The sequence below is a fragment of the Patagioenas fasciata genome, chromosome 1 (genome assembly GCF_037038585.1).
Source record: "Patagioenas fasciata isolate bPatFas1 chromosome 1, bPatFas1.hap1, whole genome shotgun sequence".
Taxonomy (NCBI): Eukaryota; Metazoa; Chordata; class Aves; order Columbiformes; family Columbidae; genus Patagioenas; species Patagioenas fasciata.
The window spans coordinates 34,815,456-34,831,902 of record NC_092520.1 but is presented as its reverse complement, the minus strand read 5'-3'; the positions used below and the strand labels follow the sequence as shown (position 1 = coordinate 34,831,902).

Genomic DNA, 16,447 nt, shown 5'->3' with positions numbered 1-16,447 from the left:
GCTGTGCCCAGCCTTGGCAGGGGGCTCAGCTGGAGCCAGCGCTGTTTGCTTGTGCCTCACATCGAGGTGTTTTGCAGAGCAGCCACCTAACAGCAGCTTGTCAGCTCCAGTGCCTGTGAATTCCTGTGGCAAGTGTAAAAAAGCAGTTTAAATTCTGTTCTATTTTAAAACCTGCTTTTTACAGCAGTCATCTGTCTGCTGGATCACCTCTCCACAATGGCATGCGAGGTTGGGGGGTCCTATCCCCGACACAATCCCTGACTTCCCCATCTCTAAAACTGGAGACAAACTCTCGGGAGTGAGGGGGCAGCGGGGCTGTAATGGGGGTCACAGCCTCGCGTTGCTGCTGGGCAGCTCAAAGGACTCATTGTGCACCGGGAGGGGGGCGGTCCTGCCTCCCCCGTCGGGGCCGGGGCGGGCCGGGGCGGTGCTGCCCCCGTTGGGGCTGGGGCCGGGGCCTGGAGCGGAGCCCGGGGCAGTTCTCCCTTTCGCGGCAGCCATGGCAGAGGGCTCCGAGAAGGTGCCTATCGCCCGTGCGGGGCCCGAGGATGTGGAGCAGTGCCTGCCCCCCGTGAGTGCTGCCGGGCGGCACCGGGCGCGACGGGACGGGAGGGAAAGGGACGGGCCGACTGGTAGGGACGGAATGAGATGGATCGGATCGGGGCAAAACGGGTGGGGTCGAAGCGGATCAGGATGGGTCGGGAACCAACTGATAGAATCCGGTCAGGATCAGGATACGATGGAACTGGGGATCAGGATGGGACGCTGCGGTCGGCGCGGCCGGTATGGGGACAGGTCGGGGCCGAACGGGCGTCCCAGGGCAGGGTCCTTGGGGAGGGGGCAGAGGCTGTGCTGGTGGAGGGGGCTCCGTGCCCCGCACTCAGCACCGCACTCTCCGCAGGCGTACGCGGCGGCGGCCCCCGGGCCGGGGCGGCTGCTCAAGGCAGGGGCCGCGGTGCTGATCGCCGGAGCCCTCCTGCTCCTGGCCGGGGCCATCGGAGCCTTCTACTTCTGGAAAGCCACCGAGCGGCAGGTGAGCGCATCCTCACATCGAGGTGGGAGGGGGGGCAGGCTGAGCTGGTGGCATGTAAGGAGAAGCACGGGCTAGAAACTGCTCTTGCGAGGTCGATAAAGAAGTCTTTAAGCAGACTTTTTTGTTTTGGTTTGGTTTGGTTTTTTTTCCTCCCATGCTTTACAAACAAAACAAACAAAAAAACCCTGAAAAACAAACCTACAATCATTATCTTCGCTACCTGCTTGGATGAAGCCTCCTGGAAGCACATTTATTAACGAACATGAAACGTATCTTTGAGAGCACAGACACTACATTGATTTCTGCTTGCAAATCCTCAGCAAACTCAAATCCCAACAAGCCTCCAGGGATTCATATCCTGGGCAAACTCCAGCTCTCAGGACAAAAAAAGCATTGAAACGTGTACATTCCTTTTTCACATCATCTGCATTCTTGGTCCAGATCCTACCTGGACCCTCAAACACGTACTGCTATATTTAACTCATTAATAGGCACTGTTATTTCACTCCAGTGGTTTGTATGACTGTGCATACACACAGGCATCTATGGTCAGCAGCTGTGGAACAATTTTTAAAGTGATGCTGAGTTTTATCATCTACGTTTTTCTGAGGTCCATAAAAAAACCCTGTATGCAAAGAACAGAAATGAGAAGCTGAACCAAGCTTCAGAACATTAGAACAAGTTTATATGTTAACTTTCCTTTCTATTTATATAGGATTTTGGTTTAAGACATTTGAAACATGATAGTGCACTTGTGAACGTAACTTGCTCCATGAGTGCTATTAGTATCTTTGAATTTACTTTGGAAGCAGGTTTGTAGTGCCTCCAGACCCGCACCAGTCACTGTCAAGGAGAGCCTTGTGCAAATCCCATCAGCCAGAGCCAAGGTCCCCCTGTGTGATGCACCCATGCACAGAGGGATAATTCAGATAATCAGAAAGTACAAGGTTTTACACCTAAAAGACAGGACACGTCACTGACCTCCGGGATGTGCTGTAAGAACCATCTGCTTCTCTGGGCTTCTGAAAAAGGAGAGGGACGCAAATGGATAGGTGGGCAGGGAGGGGGCAGAGCGTGTTCAGCTCTGACAGGCGGGTGCACTGGCAGAGCACGGGACAAAGTTCCCCTTTTTTATTGCTCCTGTCATCTAAATTCTGCTTTGCAAAATGTGTCACATTAATAGTTGTCATTGAGTTTCTAAGTTGACTTCCAGGTGAAGACCCTGGGAAAGCTTAGAGTTATTTTTTCCAGCTGCATTCAAACTCAGAAAGCTACACTTGGCTTGCAAATGTTTGTGCATTCTCCATCTGTAAAAATTATATTTGGGGTCATTCATCACAAAATCAAAGGCAACTTTTTAATTGTTATTATTTTAAATCTTTAATTTTTTTCCACAACGGACAGGCTAACAAAGTCTCAACTCTAACTCAGCCTGCAGCAGGGGAGACCACGTACATTGGTCTGGTTTTATGGACCATGTTCAGCAGGAGTCCTAGATAGCTGAGAATATGAGACTGAATCTGTAGAACTGAGAAACCATAAATCTTTACCACCTTAGACTTTCTTGAGCAAAGGTGAGAGAAGAAGAAATTTGTCTCTAAGCTGTCAGTGTAAATTTTCCATTAAAATGCTGTAAGGCTCTTTTAAGACCAAAAGTAAACTGCTTGTGCAGCACTTTTAGCAGAGCGGCACAAGAGAATCACAAAACCCCTCCACAGACTGTGGTCCTCCAGCAAATACAAATCACGCTGCAGCTTTCCTCATTGAAAACAGGATAAGAGCAAATACGCTGACAAGGAAAATAGAAGTCTATACAGCTTCACATCCAATTTAAATGAAGTTCACATCTACTGCAAGCTAGGAAGCATGTTCATATTCAAGATGAACCCATTTTCCTGTGCCTCTGCAGAACATCCTGAAAGGTAAATAGGGGTTGGCCTCCTCCAGGGTAGGATGCTCACTCCTGCTTTCCTTTGGAAATCATACCAGTAAAAGCAGCAATTCCTAAAATATGATACAGAAGAAGGTTTTGAAGTTGGAGTGAGCCTGAATGTGGACACGATGCTTTTGAAGAAAAACTGTCCATACTAATAGCTGAGTATGTGGCCCCTGAGCTCCCCAGAGGAGGGACCTCAGGAGGTCTTCAGCCCTATTTGCTGCTGGGGGGGTCAGAGCAGGTTGCTCAGGGCTTCAACGAGCTGGGTCTTGAAAATCTACAAGGATGGAGAACGCACAACTTCTCTGGGCAATCTGCTCCACTGCCAGCCTGTCCCAACTGTCAAGTGTTGCAGTGGGGTGGTCTTGGTTGTTGGAGAGTTATCTAATGCCTACAGAAATAAAAGTCAGGAGCTGAATAGGGACGTGAGTCAGATCGATCCATTCCCTGGCGTAGGAGGAAGGCAATAAGCAATTACTGAAGTGTGCTCTTCTATCAATTCCAGGTGTACAACGTTCACTATACTATGAGCATTAATGGAAAAGTACAAGATGGATCAATGGAAATAGATGCTGGAAACAACTTAGAGACATTCAAAACAGGAAGCGGGAGTGAAGAGGCTGTTGAAGTTCATGATTTTCAGATTGTAAGTACCTCCACCCTTGTCTTCCATGTAACACGCTCCAGCGCTGGACTCTAGGGATACCCTGCTCTGCCTTGACTTCTCTGGCCCAGTGGGTCTCGGGTTCCAGCCCCCAAACATCCACACAAGCATCCACGCTTTCCCAACTTGTTTTCACAGCAAGTTTCCTACAAAACCAAGTCTAGAGTAAGTGCCTTTTGGGGACAGGTGACGCCATGTCCCACTCCAGGAAGCAGTACGGATTAGGCTGCATCAGATTTGGCTCCACATAACACTTTGCATTTTCAAACCGTTGAACAGAGCTACAACATGTTCTGACAGGCTTGTGACACAGCTCCTGCCTGATTTCAGATGGTTTTAACTGGAAAACACACTTCCCTAAAACATCACCATTTTAGGAGCACAGGATCAACACAGTAAGCCAAGTAGGCACCAAGTAGGAACCAAGGAGACACAGCGCTAGACCTGGGCAGTGTGCTCTGTCCTGAGATCAAGGATGGGAGCCGTTCTCCATGGCTTGGCCTGGGTTCATCCCCAGGGGACAGGGCGGAGGCATCTAGCATAGCTTATGCATCCGTGCACCGAACACAGGGTGCTGGGCCACTTGGGCTGACAGCAAACACGCTCGGCTACCCCAGCAACTTGCCTGTGGCTGCTCAGCACAGAGTCTGGATTAACAGATGCTGAATCCCAGCAGAGCTCAATAGCTCAGGTGGAGTGATTCGCTGAGCTTTACCACCTCTGAGCGATGAACGATACATCCACGTGATGTTGCAGAAACCTAATTACAGGGCCCAGATCCTGCAATTTATGTTCTCAGGTGTGAAACACTCAACTTCAGAGTTAAGCCCTCTGCAAGCCAAAGCAGCATCTAAAATAAAAGCTCTGCTGCCACAAAGACTTGCCCAGGGCTTCTGGAGCAGCCACTTTCTACCTGCCGAATCTCGGAAGGCAAGGAAATTCAGGTCCTTGGCTTCTCAGCAAGTGCAAACAAATCCACGCCAGGAAACCCAGGACCCCAACTTGCCTGACAGCTGCAGTTCAGCCTTCATGAAACTCTTGTTAACATCACCATAGCAACCTTATTAGCAGCTGAATAAGTGCACCCACAACGAGCTCTTCTGCCATTGCTGTTTCACATCTGCACAAAAGCACCAGACTGCTGGAGAGATGTTTGAATTCACATTTCTTCCACGTGTGCTGCTGATGAGCTACTGCCTGTCACAGCTGGGTCAGAAGTCAGCTCCCAGGACCAACCAGCTAAAGGCACCTCCCAGGGACAGTGCCCGCTCATAATGACAGAGGGACAGTGCCTGCTCATAGTGACAGAGGGACAGGGGCAGGCTCAGTGAGAGCAAAGGGATGCTGCCAGTTGAGTTTTGAGCCAAGAATGCACATAAATGAGAAATAAATTGAAGAGACGTGCTTCCAACAGCCAAGGATTTACATTAGCAGCTTTGGACTGACTGGCACCGCTCGAATGATTACACGGTCAGTGAAGACTTGGATTTGGCAATATTAGGATGCTCCTACCACACTTGATGCACCACAAAGCCTCGTTCCCTTGTTCACTCATCCCTGCATAGCCATCCCCTGTCTCTCCGCTTCAGAATTAGTCATTTTGTGTTGAAGGGTGTCTGTCCAACTATACAGGACTTGCAGGCACACAGGATGCAACTCAGGTGCCTCGGTACCATCCATCTCAAACTGCACTAGATGCCTACAGCACCCATGATGTCCATGCCCCCCGCCATGGCAGCCAGAAGCCAGGCAGAAAACCAGTACATCTCCAATAATATTTGCATTTAGGTGGTTGAATGAAGCTCTCAACCCGATGCAAATTTTGCCATCTACAATGAGGTATCTGAATCCATTAAAAAAAGAGAGAGCTCTTTCACAGGTATCTGAAAATCTACAGCAGAAACAGAAAAACGACAGGCAAGATTCCCCTGCCCAAATGTTGATGCCCAAGGTGCCCAAGGCACAGAGCTGGCAGAAACAACCCCAGACTTGCAGGAGAGCTGGAGCCATCTGGAGTTGCTGGGATACCCTTCTCTTACAATTGGACATCTGTGGTTTGGGCAACTGCATTTCTTCCTCATAGGCCAGATGAAGGCAGTCCCACACACACATTTCTGCACCAAGTTCCCTGTCACAAGCTTCCCTTTGCTGTCATCACCACTTATATGTTTAAATTGGACCAGGCTGCCCCCATATTTTCGTAAGTCTGTGTTGTAAGGGCACCAGCTAACACCATTTCGAGGGTGTCTATGTTAGGTGCTAAGTTGTGGTTCAAATCATGTCGACTAATTCCTTAACAGAGCGAATCCAAGTAGCCTGCAGCGGGTACAGAGGCACTTACATAAAACACCCCCATCTTTCAGAAATCAAGTGAAAACTTCTAGACCCATTTGACCCAAGCTGTAATGCTAAAATGATGAGGGAGGAGTGGTTTATTGCATCTGTTTTTAAATAAGATTCAAGCTTCGGACTGAAAATTCAACAGCATTTTTAACAGAGCTCGAGTGATTTCTTGGGGGCGGTGGGGAGCTGAGGGGCTGTGCACAACCCCCGCCTTCTGCTTTTGCAGGGCATCACTGGAATCCGTTTTGCTGAAGGAGAAAAGTGTTACATCAAAGCTCAGCCAAAAGCTCACGTCCCCGAAGTTGATGCTATGACTAAAGCGAGCCTCACATCTGAGCTGGTAAGGGGTGATTTTTTTATTTTTCAAACCCAAATCTTTATATAGAGAGGGTCTTAAAGCGGTGTTTAAATACAAATAAAAATGGCATTTAAAAAACCCTGTGGACAGTGGTAGCGTGGGATAGCTGAGGGTTCATTAACTGATTGCAAGGGGTCCCTAAAAGGAAAGAAAAGCAAAACTGGTGTCCGAGGTGTTACCGTGTTCAGGGGCTTCATGAGAGGCTGCAGATTGGGGAGAGAGGGAGGACATGGACCAATGTCCAGCAGATCCATAGGAGACCTCAGTGACAAGAGCATCTGCCGGAGATCAGGAGATTCCTATCAACGTTCTTGAGCAGAGCCATAGACTCCATCATTTAAGTCCTCTGAAATAGTCAAAAAAGAAGAATTGTGGAAAGTATTACTGGTCAAACAGGTTTTATAAAAACGGTTTTAAAAGTTAAGAATTTGCCTTCTTAAATGGCATCAGGCTTCATTTTAGGACTTTGTGCTAACTAAATTTCATGGAATCTGCATCACAACCACCACAGAAGCTGCGATTCTCACCCAGACACCGTAAAAATCTCCCCTTAGCTCACCTTTGTAAAAAAACCTATCGCTTTAGGTGTGCAAAGTTCCCCAGAGCTCAGACCCCCAAACCCATCGGTCCCACAGGAGCAGCTCTGGTGACCTGAGCAGGGGCTCAGCCACCGGCAGGGCAGCACAGGAGATCCACATCCCCTTTCCCTGGATTTGTTCCACTCCCAAAAAAATAAAAGCAGATACAATTAGCTGGGAGAGAGGGATCACTAAGGCTGCACCCACCTGCAATGGTGCTTTGATTACTGAGCATCTACTTTCTCTAAATGCAAACAAGAAGGTACCAGTGATGTTGCAGACTTGCCTGAAGTTGGTGGGATTTCCCCCCATAATGGGGAAGAGATCTTGCCCAAATTCCAGGCAAAGCCCTAGATCTTTCCTGCCTTGCCTAAGGTCAAGGTTTCAATTTTTCATCTTTTTGTAAGAATGAAGCCATGGTCCTGAAGACATTATCCTAAATAAGTCAAAAAGCTATTTCTCATTTTCTGCTTGGCCACAATAAACCTCTTTCCTTGTCCTGTTTTCTGTGCATCTTCTCCAAAGATGCATCACCTACACAACCACTGCAATAAATTGTATGCACTGAGGCCACCAAAACAAGGAGCGGATTTAGTGCTGCCATTGAGATATTGACCTTTCCCTGTTGCTCAACTTTCCAGGTTAGATGTATGATGGGAATGGCAAAGTAGTATTTACTTTTCTAGAGCAAGTTCCCCCTCTAATACACATGTATTTAGGAGAAAGTATACATATGCCATTATCTTACTACAGTTATCATAACCAACACTTTCTATAAAAATGGGCGATTAAAATAAGCTTTTATAGATGTTCGAACTCTGCCTGCTCACAAGTCAGAATCATCTCAAACAGAAACAAAGGACATTTTTATTTCTGAAAACTAGATTCAGGTATTTCTAATGCTGATAAAAGCTTAAGTGGGAGAAGAAAGAGCACTTCTCACTAGACAGTTTGGATAGCAAACTTAAATGACTTGAGACCTACAAAAGAAATCAATAAACACATTAAAGGAACAGTAACTCAACAGAATAAATTGATCTAGTCAGTTATATAACAAGTTTTGATGACTTTTATGGAAGCAATTTAGAATTTTAACTTTGAAATCATACTGGTTTTCACGATTCACAAGTCGGTTTTCTTTTAATATTTCACCGTTGCTATAAAATACTTACACATTTTATGTAAAATAATACTTTGAACTAACAACTTTAAAGAATCAATCACTGGCATTTTCCTACATTACTTTGAAGATATGAACCAAAAACCTGGAGGGTACACTTCAAAAAGGCAGGCTCCTTTAACTCGCACTTCCAGCTTTTGGTCAATTGAATTGCTTTCACCAAACGAGACCTTTAATCAGACGGATCACATTGACTTGAAACTGGAAGCTGGAGCAGTTCTCAAGCTATAATCTTCTCCAAAACCTCTGAATAAGGTGTTTATTTGATTTTTTTTAACTATATTTACAATAGAGATCTCTTAGGAGTACATCAAATGAGAACAGGGCATGATAAAAAAGATCAGAGTCTTGTTTTCAGCTGACGTATTTCATTGCCGCTCTGCTGAAGGTGGTAAATATTCAGTTGCTACCACCTGAAAAATCTGGTGGTTCGGGCTAAAAGACCTTCAACACGTAGTCCTTGTACGAGGGGCAAAAGCCGTCCAGGAGAGAGACAGGTGAAATCTAAGCCCCAGCAAAGCTGACAGCAGTTTTGCCATTCATTTCCATGGTGGCGACCTTTACTCAGGCTTTGGCTCAGTACAGTCAGTTCACGTTCACGAAATACAAGGATGCTCAGTATTAGCTGCAGCGGATGATTATACAGCTTGATGCTCAAGAATTAACAGCGAGCAGGCACATGACTGTTCACTGAGCTAGCAAAGGATTTATGCTCTTCTGTTTGCAGGAAGATGAAATCATGCCTGTGAGATTTGACGAAAACTCCCTTATCTGGGTGGCTGCAGACGAACCCATCAAGCATAACGGTTTCCTAAGCCCCAAAATTTTAGAGCTTTGTGGGGATCTTCCAATTTTCTGGCTGCGACCGACATATCCCAAAGGTAACACTTCTTGTATTTGAAAAGTTTGCTATCCCTCTCTTCATCTAAACACCTTCCCCAGATCAGGTCTGCCCCACCAAGACTTGCACATCTGGGAAACCACACTTACCCAGATGTTTGGTGTTCTCTAGCTGCCTTTCCTCAAGACAATTTACATAACCCATGTGGGTGACTTACTGTGAGACGAAGCATTGCCAGAGAGGTCAGCCTCCTCCTACAGAAGGACAAGACAATAGCTTAAACTAGTCCCAAAATGTTTTAGCAGCTCAAACCCAATAACAGGGACATCAGACCTGGCCAAGAGTTAGGGAACCAGCAAGCTCCTGATCTGGGACCATAGCCTGTCATGTTTCCCACCCTGCTTCTCCAGAGGATGTCACTGGAGTGGTGGGACAAGATACTTTAGGTAGGCAACTGACAGGTGAAGTTCATGAGGTGTTGGAGGCTGTCTTAGGACTGAAGTACTCCCATCACGCACAGCCAAGCTTTGCAAAGGTGTTCAGGAGTCACAAGGGAGATGGCAACTTCTCCAGATAACTTCCAGGCCTGGGAGGAGAGGAGAAGGCTTGAAAAGATTTACTCCTCCTTGGTCTGTTGATTCCAAACTGCCGGTATTTTCCACTCGTATTATGAGCTTTCATATCCCACTGGACAACAAAAGAGCAGTATCCACCATGTTCCCTCGCTGCCCTTGGGAGCAGGGCACCGGCCTGTCACAAAAGCACTTTCGAAAATGAGGTGCAATGACCAGTCTTGCTAGCACTGGCAACTGCTGCCAAGGTAACACCAGTGACCACGCAGAAGGTCAAATACAACCCCAAACTCCTCACACACATTTTGCCTCAAGGGGAAGGCGAGGGGGTAAACAAGGGAATTTCACAGCCCTTTGGACTGACATTTGCTGCAGATACAGCACAGGAGGCAAGCAGCTCCCATGATGATGTTTATCAAGTTTGCCACCACACAGTTTCATCTTTCCCTCTGCCCTTTTCCCTTTTTTAAAACACTGAAACCTCAGATAATGTGTGGATAAACAAGGAAACACTGAAGATTATCCTCTTGTGATTATTTCATCAGCTAACCAAAGGAGAGAAATGAAGAGAAACAGACGCCAGTCAGAATCAAACTTTGACGCCGAAGACTTGGAAGCTGCTGCTGAAGAAGTAAACACCAGGTCACCCACCACACAGCTGACTCAAGAACTTCATCTCCAATCTAATGAAACCAGGCCAATGGGACAAGAAACGGATCAAACGCTTAATCCAGACAACCCATATAATGTACGTATTTGCTCTATAATCTCTTTTCAAAGCTCAAGACTGTTGCAGGCAGGTAGTACCGGTGATAAGGGGGTTGTCTTTTTTTTTCTCTTAATCTACACAGTCTTTGCCTGTTTAGTTTTTCTCTGGAAGAAGCTTGTAAAACACCTACTGAGTTCAAAACAAGCCTACTCCTGGTTTTCATCAAACTTCAGTCTGAAACAAGCACAAGTGTTTGAGGTGGCAGGTTTATGGCAAATTGACCCCCAAGTTGCTTTTCAGGGTTCAGGTCCATAAGCACCACTAGAGAAATCCGACAGGGACAGCACATTCTGAAAGCAAATCAAAGCTCATCTTGATCAGAGAGTTGAACCCTGTAATGTACTGACAAAGTAAAGAGACAGTCCAGTACCTAGAAATATACTTTGCCCCCAAATAGAAATTAGCATCAGAAGTGACTCATTAATGTGACCTCATTAATGTTTACAAATATATAAAGGGTGAGTGTCAGGAGGATGGAGCCAGGCTCTTCTCGGTGACAACCAATGGTAAGACAAGGGGCAATGGGTACAAACTGGAACACAAGAGGTTCCATTTAAATTTGAGAAGCAACTTCTTCACAGTGAAGGTGCCAGAGCACTGGAACAGGCTGCCCAGGGAGGTTGTGGAGTCTCCTTCTCTGGAGACATTCAAAACCCACCTGGACGCCTTCCTGTGTAACCTCACCTGGGTGTTCCTGCTCCGGTGGGGGGATTGGACTGGATGATCTTTCGAGGTCCCTTCCAATCCCTGACATTCTGTGATTCTCTGATTCTGTAACTACTGTCGAGGAAAGCAGTGTCAGTTTCTGGTTGCAATGAGATTAAGGTTAGGCCAAATAAATCTGTTTTCTCAGCCTCTTCTCTATGATGGTAAACGGCTATGGTCTAGCAAACGATTCACAGAGGAGAACCTGTTCATAGATGGAAACAGTGGGCGGAGGATGAGTCTCACAAAACTTGTTCTCACTCTCTCAAAATGAAGCAGCCCCCAGAAAGCACAGAGATGCCGCCCCGCTGTGTCCCCACACCTTTGCCGCGCTGCAGGAAAGCGGCTGCACAGTAGCACCTTCCAGTCTGCTGCACCCGCGCCAGACAATTTGCACCCACCATTTGGTGCAGCAGGAGTAAGTCATTTTAATACAACACTGTCACAGGATAAATGCCTCCTGCTTTGGAAATAAGTCCCAGCTCTGACTTGACATTTATGCAACAGCGGGAGATCATTATACTGTGACAGCGTTCTGCCGAGTTGACATCCCTTAATTAAACTTAAATTAATCACTCCAAATAAAGTGGATCTAAATCGACTCTCTCACGAGGTCAGTAAAACAGCAGCGGCACTGGAATGTAATTTCTCACAGCTACTAACGTGACCGTGTCCATGGGGTCCAAGCTGCCATGTCCCTGCAGGGCAGCAGCAAAACAACTGCTGCAGGTGCCCTCTTCCAGCCAGAGGGACCCTGGGCCAAATGGAGAACATCCCATCAGATACGGTCACCAGATGTTTCCTGTGCAACCTGCTCTGGTGACCCTGATTTAGCAGGGGGTTGGACTAGATGATCTCCAGAGGTCCATTCCAACCCCAACCACTCTGTGATCCTGTGACTTCCCTCAGCCTGCAGGGCAGGATTCACCTTCACCTGGTTGTTGCGCAGATGCCTCCATCCAAGCTTTCTTTAGAGGCAGACTCGGTCAATTCAAAAGGACCATAATTATACTGTGGGTCTTTCCTGTAGGATGAAATGACTCCTCCCTAGAACTATTTCTCCACTGTGAGTGGAGTCTGAATGATGAGGTCAGGTGTAGAAGGTCACATTGCAGATACCCAAATTCAACGATGATGAATCCTGTACAAGGGAACAACATCCTCCCCACTCTCAGGGCTGGGGGCCCAAATGACACCAAGCTGTCACTGGCGCTCCATACAAGCCCAGACAAGAGATGGCACCGTCCTGTGCCTCACCTTTTCAGCCTGCTGCTGGTTTTCTGAATGAAAAATGCTCAGGTGAAAAAAACAGGCGTTACTTTGGCATTTGCTCTTTGCTGCTGCTTTTTTTGAAATAACACCAACAGGAGAAAAACAAATGAGTTTCAAAAGCAGAATATCCAGGTTACCTTTTTTTTTTTTTCCCCCAGAAAGGAGGAAAGGAATTTGGAAGGGTGAAGGCAAGAGACTGCTTTTACATATTTTATGTGTGCCTTGCTTCATGTAACTCCTTACTGTCAGATACAGAACAGGCACAATTCGCACTGTCCACAATGCACCTAAGTGTGGCAAAGGGGATAAAAAAGCAGACTGAAAGATAAAAGAGAAATATTCAGAAAACTGCAGAGTAATGGAAACTGAATAGTTTCCTGGAATGGTGTAAAAAAGCATTAAAATACAAAAATTAAAACCAAACATTAAAAATACAGCATATACTTCAGAGATTGTAATCTGCATAAAAGACCCAGATAAATTTCTTGAAATCTTTTCCATTGTTAATATTTAAAATTTTAGAGTTTACTGCTGTTGGATCTTTTGCAAGGACTGTAGAAGAAATCTAATGAAGTTAGAGCTCCCTGTTGTTTCTTTCCATTTTACACGGGTGACTGCACCGATTCTACACTTCTTAAAAAAAGAGCAAGACAAAAGAAAGAAAAAATAAAGCAAGATGCACCGGGTCAGTTAGTGGGAGTTCTGTTAACTTCAACAGGACTGAGATTTCAGTTTTTACCTTTTGTAGGGTTAACAGGAGCATCGGTACATTCTGCACTCTCTGGGAATGAGGGCACTGGGATGACATTTAATATTTTACATTTCAGCAGCTGGAAGGTGAAGGAATGGCTTTTGACCCCATGCTGGATCACCTGGGCGTGTGCTGCATTGAATGCAGACGAAGTTACACGCAGTGCCAGAGGATTTGCGAGCCTCTGCTGGGCTACTACCCCTGGCCTTACAACTACCAGGGCTGCCGTACTGCCTGCCGAATCATCATGCCCTGCAGCTGGTGGGTCGCTCGTATCATGGGCGTTGTGTGAGAAAAAGCAACGAGAGCCTTCACAAAATAAGCAGGGATGCAACGATGACAAACTGGTAAAAGACAACAACCAAAGCAGCAGTACCAATTCTGGCCTTTAAATCAAAGCGGGTGTTACTGCACCAAAAGCAAGGTAAAGGTATTAGAACTGTAAATGAACAAACAAACAAACAAAATCTTTAATTAAAATTCCATTAGCTTCACAAATGACAAGGGTATGGCAGCACTTACTGAATTCAAAAACTAAGACACCCCCAAAAGAGACAATATTAAACTTTGCCCAGAAACCGGTTTAGCAGTCCAGAAGCTTGCTCATAAATCCAAATTCAGCCTTCGTAACAAAACCCTCTCTCTGAGCTAGATGTGAAAATTTACGTCCAATTAGGCAACTAGCTCAACTTATACATCTGGGAGTACCTTTCATCCATGTAGCTTACTTAAATAAATCACAAGTTAAGTTGCTCCCCGTTGCTATTCATACCAAGTTGCCAGGTCATTATGAATGGCTATAAACCAATTACAGCATACCTTTCCCACAAAGCTGCTCCGGGGGACACGGGAAAGTGCACATTGTGCTAAATCGGAAACAAACGGCAGGAAAAGGGGCTGCGGAAGGGAATGTGCGCGGCCGCAGAATCAAAACCCTTCGCACATCCCAACATCAAAGAAGCCCCAGCATCAAGAATCTTGTATCCACGATACCGCTGTAATGTCTTAGAAGTATCTGCTACCCAGCTACTATGGCTAAAGTATTTACATGGAGTTGCAAACCAAAGAGGCTCAAGGCCCTTCAGAATCTACAACAGCCACTGTATTTGTAAGTCCTTGAACCAGACACTTCTGACACAAAATTACAACCCCTTTTTATTCCACATGGAGAGCGGGCACTCATGGTAGTGCCTTTAGCTTTGCCGAAGCTAACCCCCATTCCCTGCAGGAGAAAACGCTCAACAGGAAGGAGAAAAAGGCGGGGGGGAGTTTCTAACCTCACCCTTGCTGCTTAAGCAAACTGGAATTAGAGATTTAATACCTAATAGGATCAATCCTAATAAGGAAGGTACTAAGCTCAAACGACTTAGGATTTCTAGCTTTGGAAAACAAGGATAAAGGTGCCTGAATCCATACTATACCTCTCAAACCTTACCATTGAGTTTCTGGAGCCATCTACATGGGTTTTATAAACAGAACAGTCCAATTATTTCTTGAAGTTCACTTTCTGGAGCATTCGTTTTTGTGACTAAACAGCTCTTGAGATGTTGCAAGCCTGGTAATGTTATTAACACTGCATGACACAGAGACAAAAAAGGAATTAATTTGACATAATCGTGGCTTAAAGAAAATAAAGACAACCTCATGTGGAATGCTAAACTGCGTATCTAAAAAGCAAAGTGTTAAATGAGAATGAGATGAGAATAGAATTCAGTATTTTGTTCTATTTCAGCTCTTTTAAATATAAGCTTCACCTTCCCTTAATCTGAAGAACAGACTCGCTTTGAAATATTTTAAATTAAAAACTTCTTAAAGTGGGATTTCAAGGCCTGTTAAATTTGAGTTTCTGCTTTTTTAAATGAAAATGACCTTGATCATTATGTTGTTTTAGAAGTACGTCATTCATATGCTTAGAAAAGTTGGGTTTCCTTTTTTTTTTTTAACTGCAGATTAAACAAATACATTAAAAAACGGCAATTGCTTTCTGTGGGTTTTTTTGATGTAGAAAGCGTAAACAGTACATTTACGTACGCATTCACGAACCATCTGGAGAGGAAAACAAGGGGATTGGCGAGAGAAAGACTAAAGACAAAGAGAAGGAAATGAGACTGTATATGAACTAGACTGTTGCTGTCTTTCGCATCTAAGGCCATCCTGAAGCAACCCATAACCTGCTTCTCCATCTTCCCCCTTTAGTAAAAAAACACCAAACTTTACAAGATGCTAAAAATGATCACATCTGTGGTTTGCATGTCTACACATTCTTAACAACATTAACTCTTCCTAAACAAAAGCTTGTACCAGTTGTTTTATCAGACTTGTGGGCAGGTTAAAGCACCACAGGTGGCACGTTCACCTTGAGAACTCTTCTGTAGGCACCAGGCCGAGAAAGCCCCAGGTATCACAAGAGAAGCAGATAGATACACTTACACAGCCTGGCACTAGTAAAATTGCCAGAGCTACAATATTGCCCAAGTACAACACAGAGGGCACAATTCACCCATTTCCAAAAGATACGCAGCAGAACACCCTCCCTAACTCATGCCTCAAGTAAGCAAATTTTTATTTTCCTATACGTTGTATTCAAAGAAAGAAAAGAACTCTTGCTGTGGCAAGGTTGAAAAATCTTATTTAACTGTAACATCTAATTTTGAAGGAAACGTTCTGAGGCAACGTAGCAGTGACAATAAAACCAATGATCCAACAGTATGAAAAGACGCAACAATATTCCCCGCAGTGCTGGTTCACACTACAGTTCTAACTATCCACAGTGATCCTGTTCACTGTTATACAGCATTTACTAACAATCTATATCCCCCACGAATATAATGCCTTGTACACTAAAGACGTTACAAAATGTCTGGATCTGTGGGAGGTTGAAGGGGGGATGTTCCTTGAATCTGACCCTGCACTAGCAGAAACCAGTTCAAAACCTTCCCTTGGCCAAAGTTGAGGGGGGGAGGAAAGTAAGAGGGATGAACTTGTCACCAACCGTGTTTCCCACCACGGGTGGGTGGATGTCAGAGCACTGTAATTCTACTGTCCTTAAAACTTAATTATCCATGTGATCGTGTACTAGGAGGATGGCAAGGCAGATTACAACAGAAAAAGGGGATAAATTCAGGCTGGTGGAAAAGAGAAGAACTGGCCACAAAGCCACAGGGTTAAAAATCCAGTTTGCAGGCAGGAGTCACCTCTTTCCTGTATCTAAACCCCCTTTCCCCCCACTTACAAGGAATGAACCCGAGTATCTCCCTTTGTCCTTTTTGACACGGATATCATCCTCCACTTGTATCTACACTGAGATGGTAACAAGAAACTGGGAGGCGTGGAAGCAGGGGCATCTGCCTCCCATGTAACACTTCACCCTTACTGTAGCAAAAATAAATTCCAAGAAAGTTTCAGTGAAGAACAGATTAATCACTTGCTCCATACAGCGCAAAAA

The 16,447-nt window shown here is 45.4% G+C and overlaps 1 protein-coding gene and 1 long non-coding RNA gene across 3 annotated transcripts; one reads left to right on the top strand and one right to left on the bottom strand.

Moving 5' to 3' along the window:
• Nucleotides 1-435: 435 nt before the first annotated feature.
• On the top strand, nt 436-13,506 carry CNMD (chondromodulin). 2 transcript variants are annotated; one of them, XM_071805936.1, is made up of 7 exons: nt 436-571; nt 902-1,033; nt 3,475-3,615; nt 6,203-6,316; nt 8,820-8,973; nt 10,051-10,253; nt 13,082-13,506. In XM_071805936.1, exons 1-7 carry the CDS (start codon nt 500-502, stop codon nt 13,292-13,294), a joined length of 1,029 nt encoding a protein of 342 aa, XP_071662037.1. In that variant the 5' UTR covers nt 436-499; the 3' UTR covers nt 13,295-13,506. The 2 variants fall into 2 exon arrangements, with proteins under 2 accessions (XP_071662037.1, XP_065701833.2); XM_065845761.2 differs by having other exon boundaries at nt 13,079-13,506.
• On the bottom strand, nt 2,388-8,942 carry LOC139827527 (uncharacterized). The gene is made up of 2 exons (XR_011738178.1): nt 6,514-8,942; nt 2,388-3,779 (listed from the first exon to the last, which is right to left on the bottom strand). It is a non-coding gene; the product is annotated as an uncharacterized lncRNA (long non-coding RNA).
• Nucleotides 13,507-16,447: the final 2,941 nt, after the last annotated feature.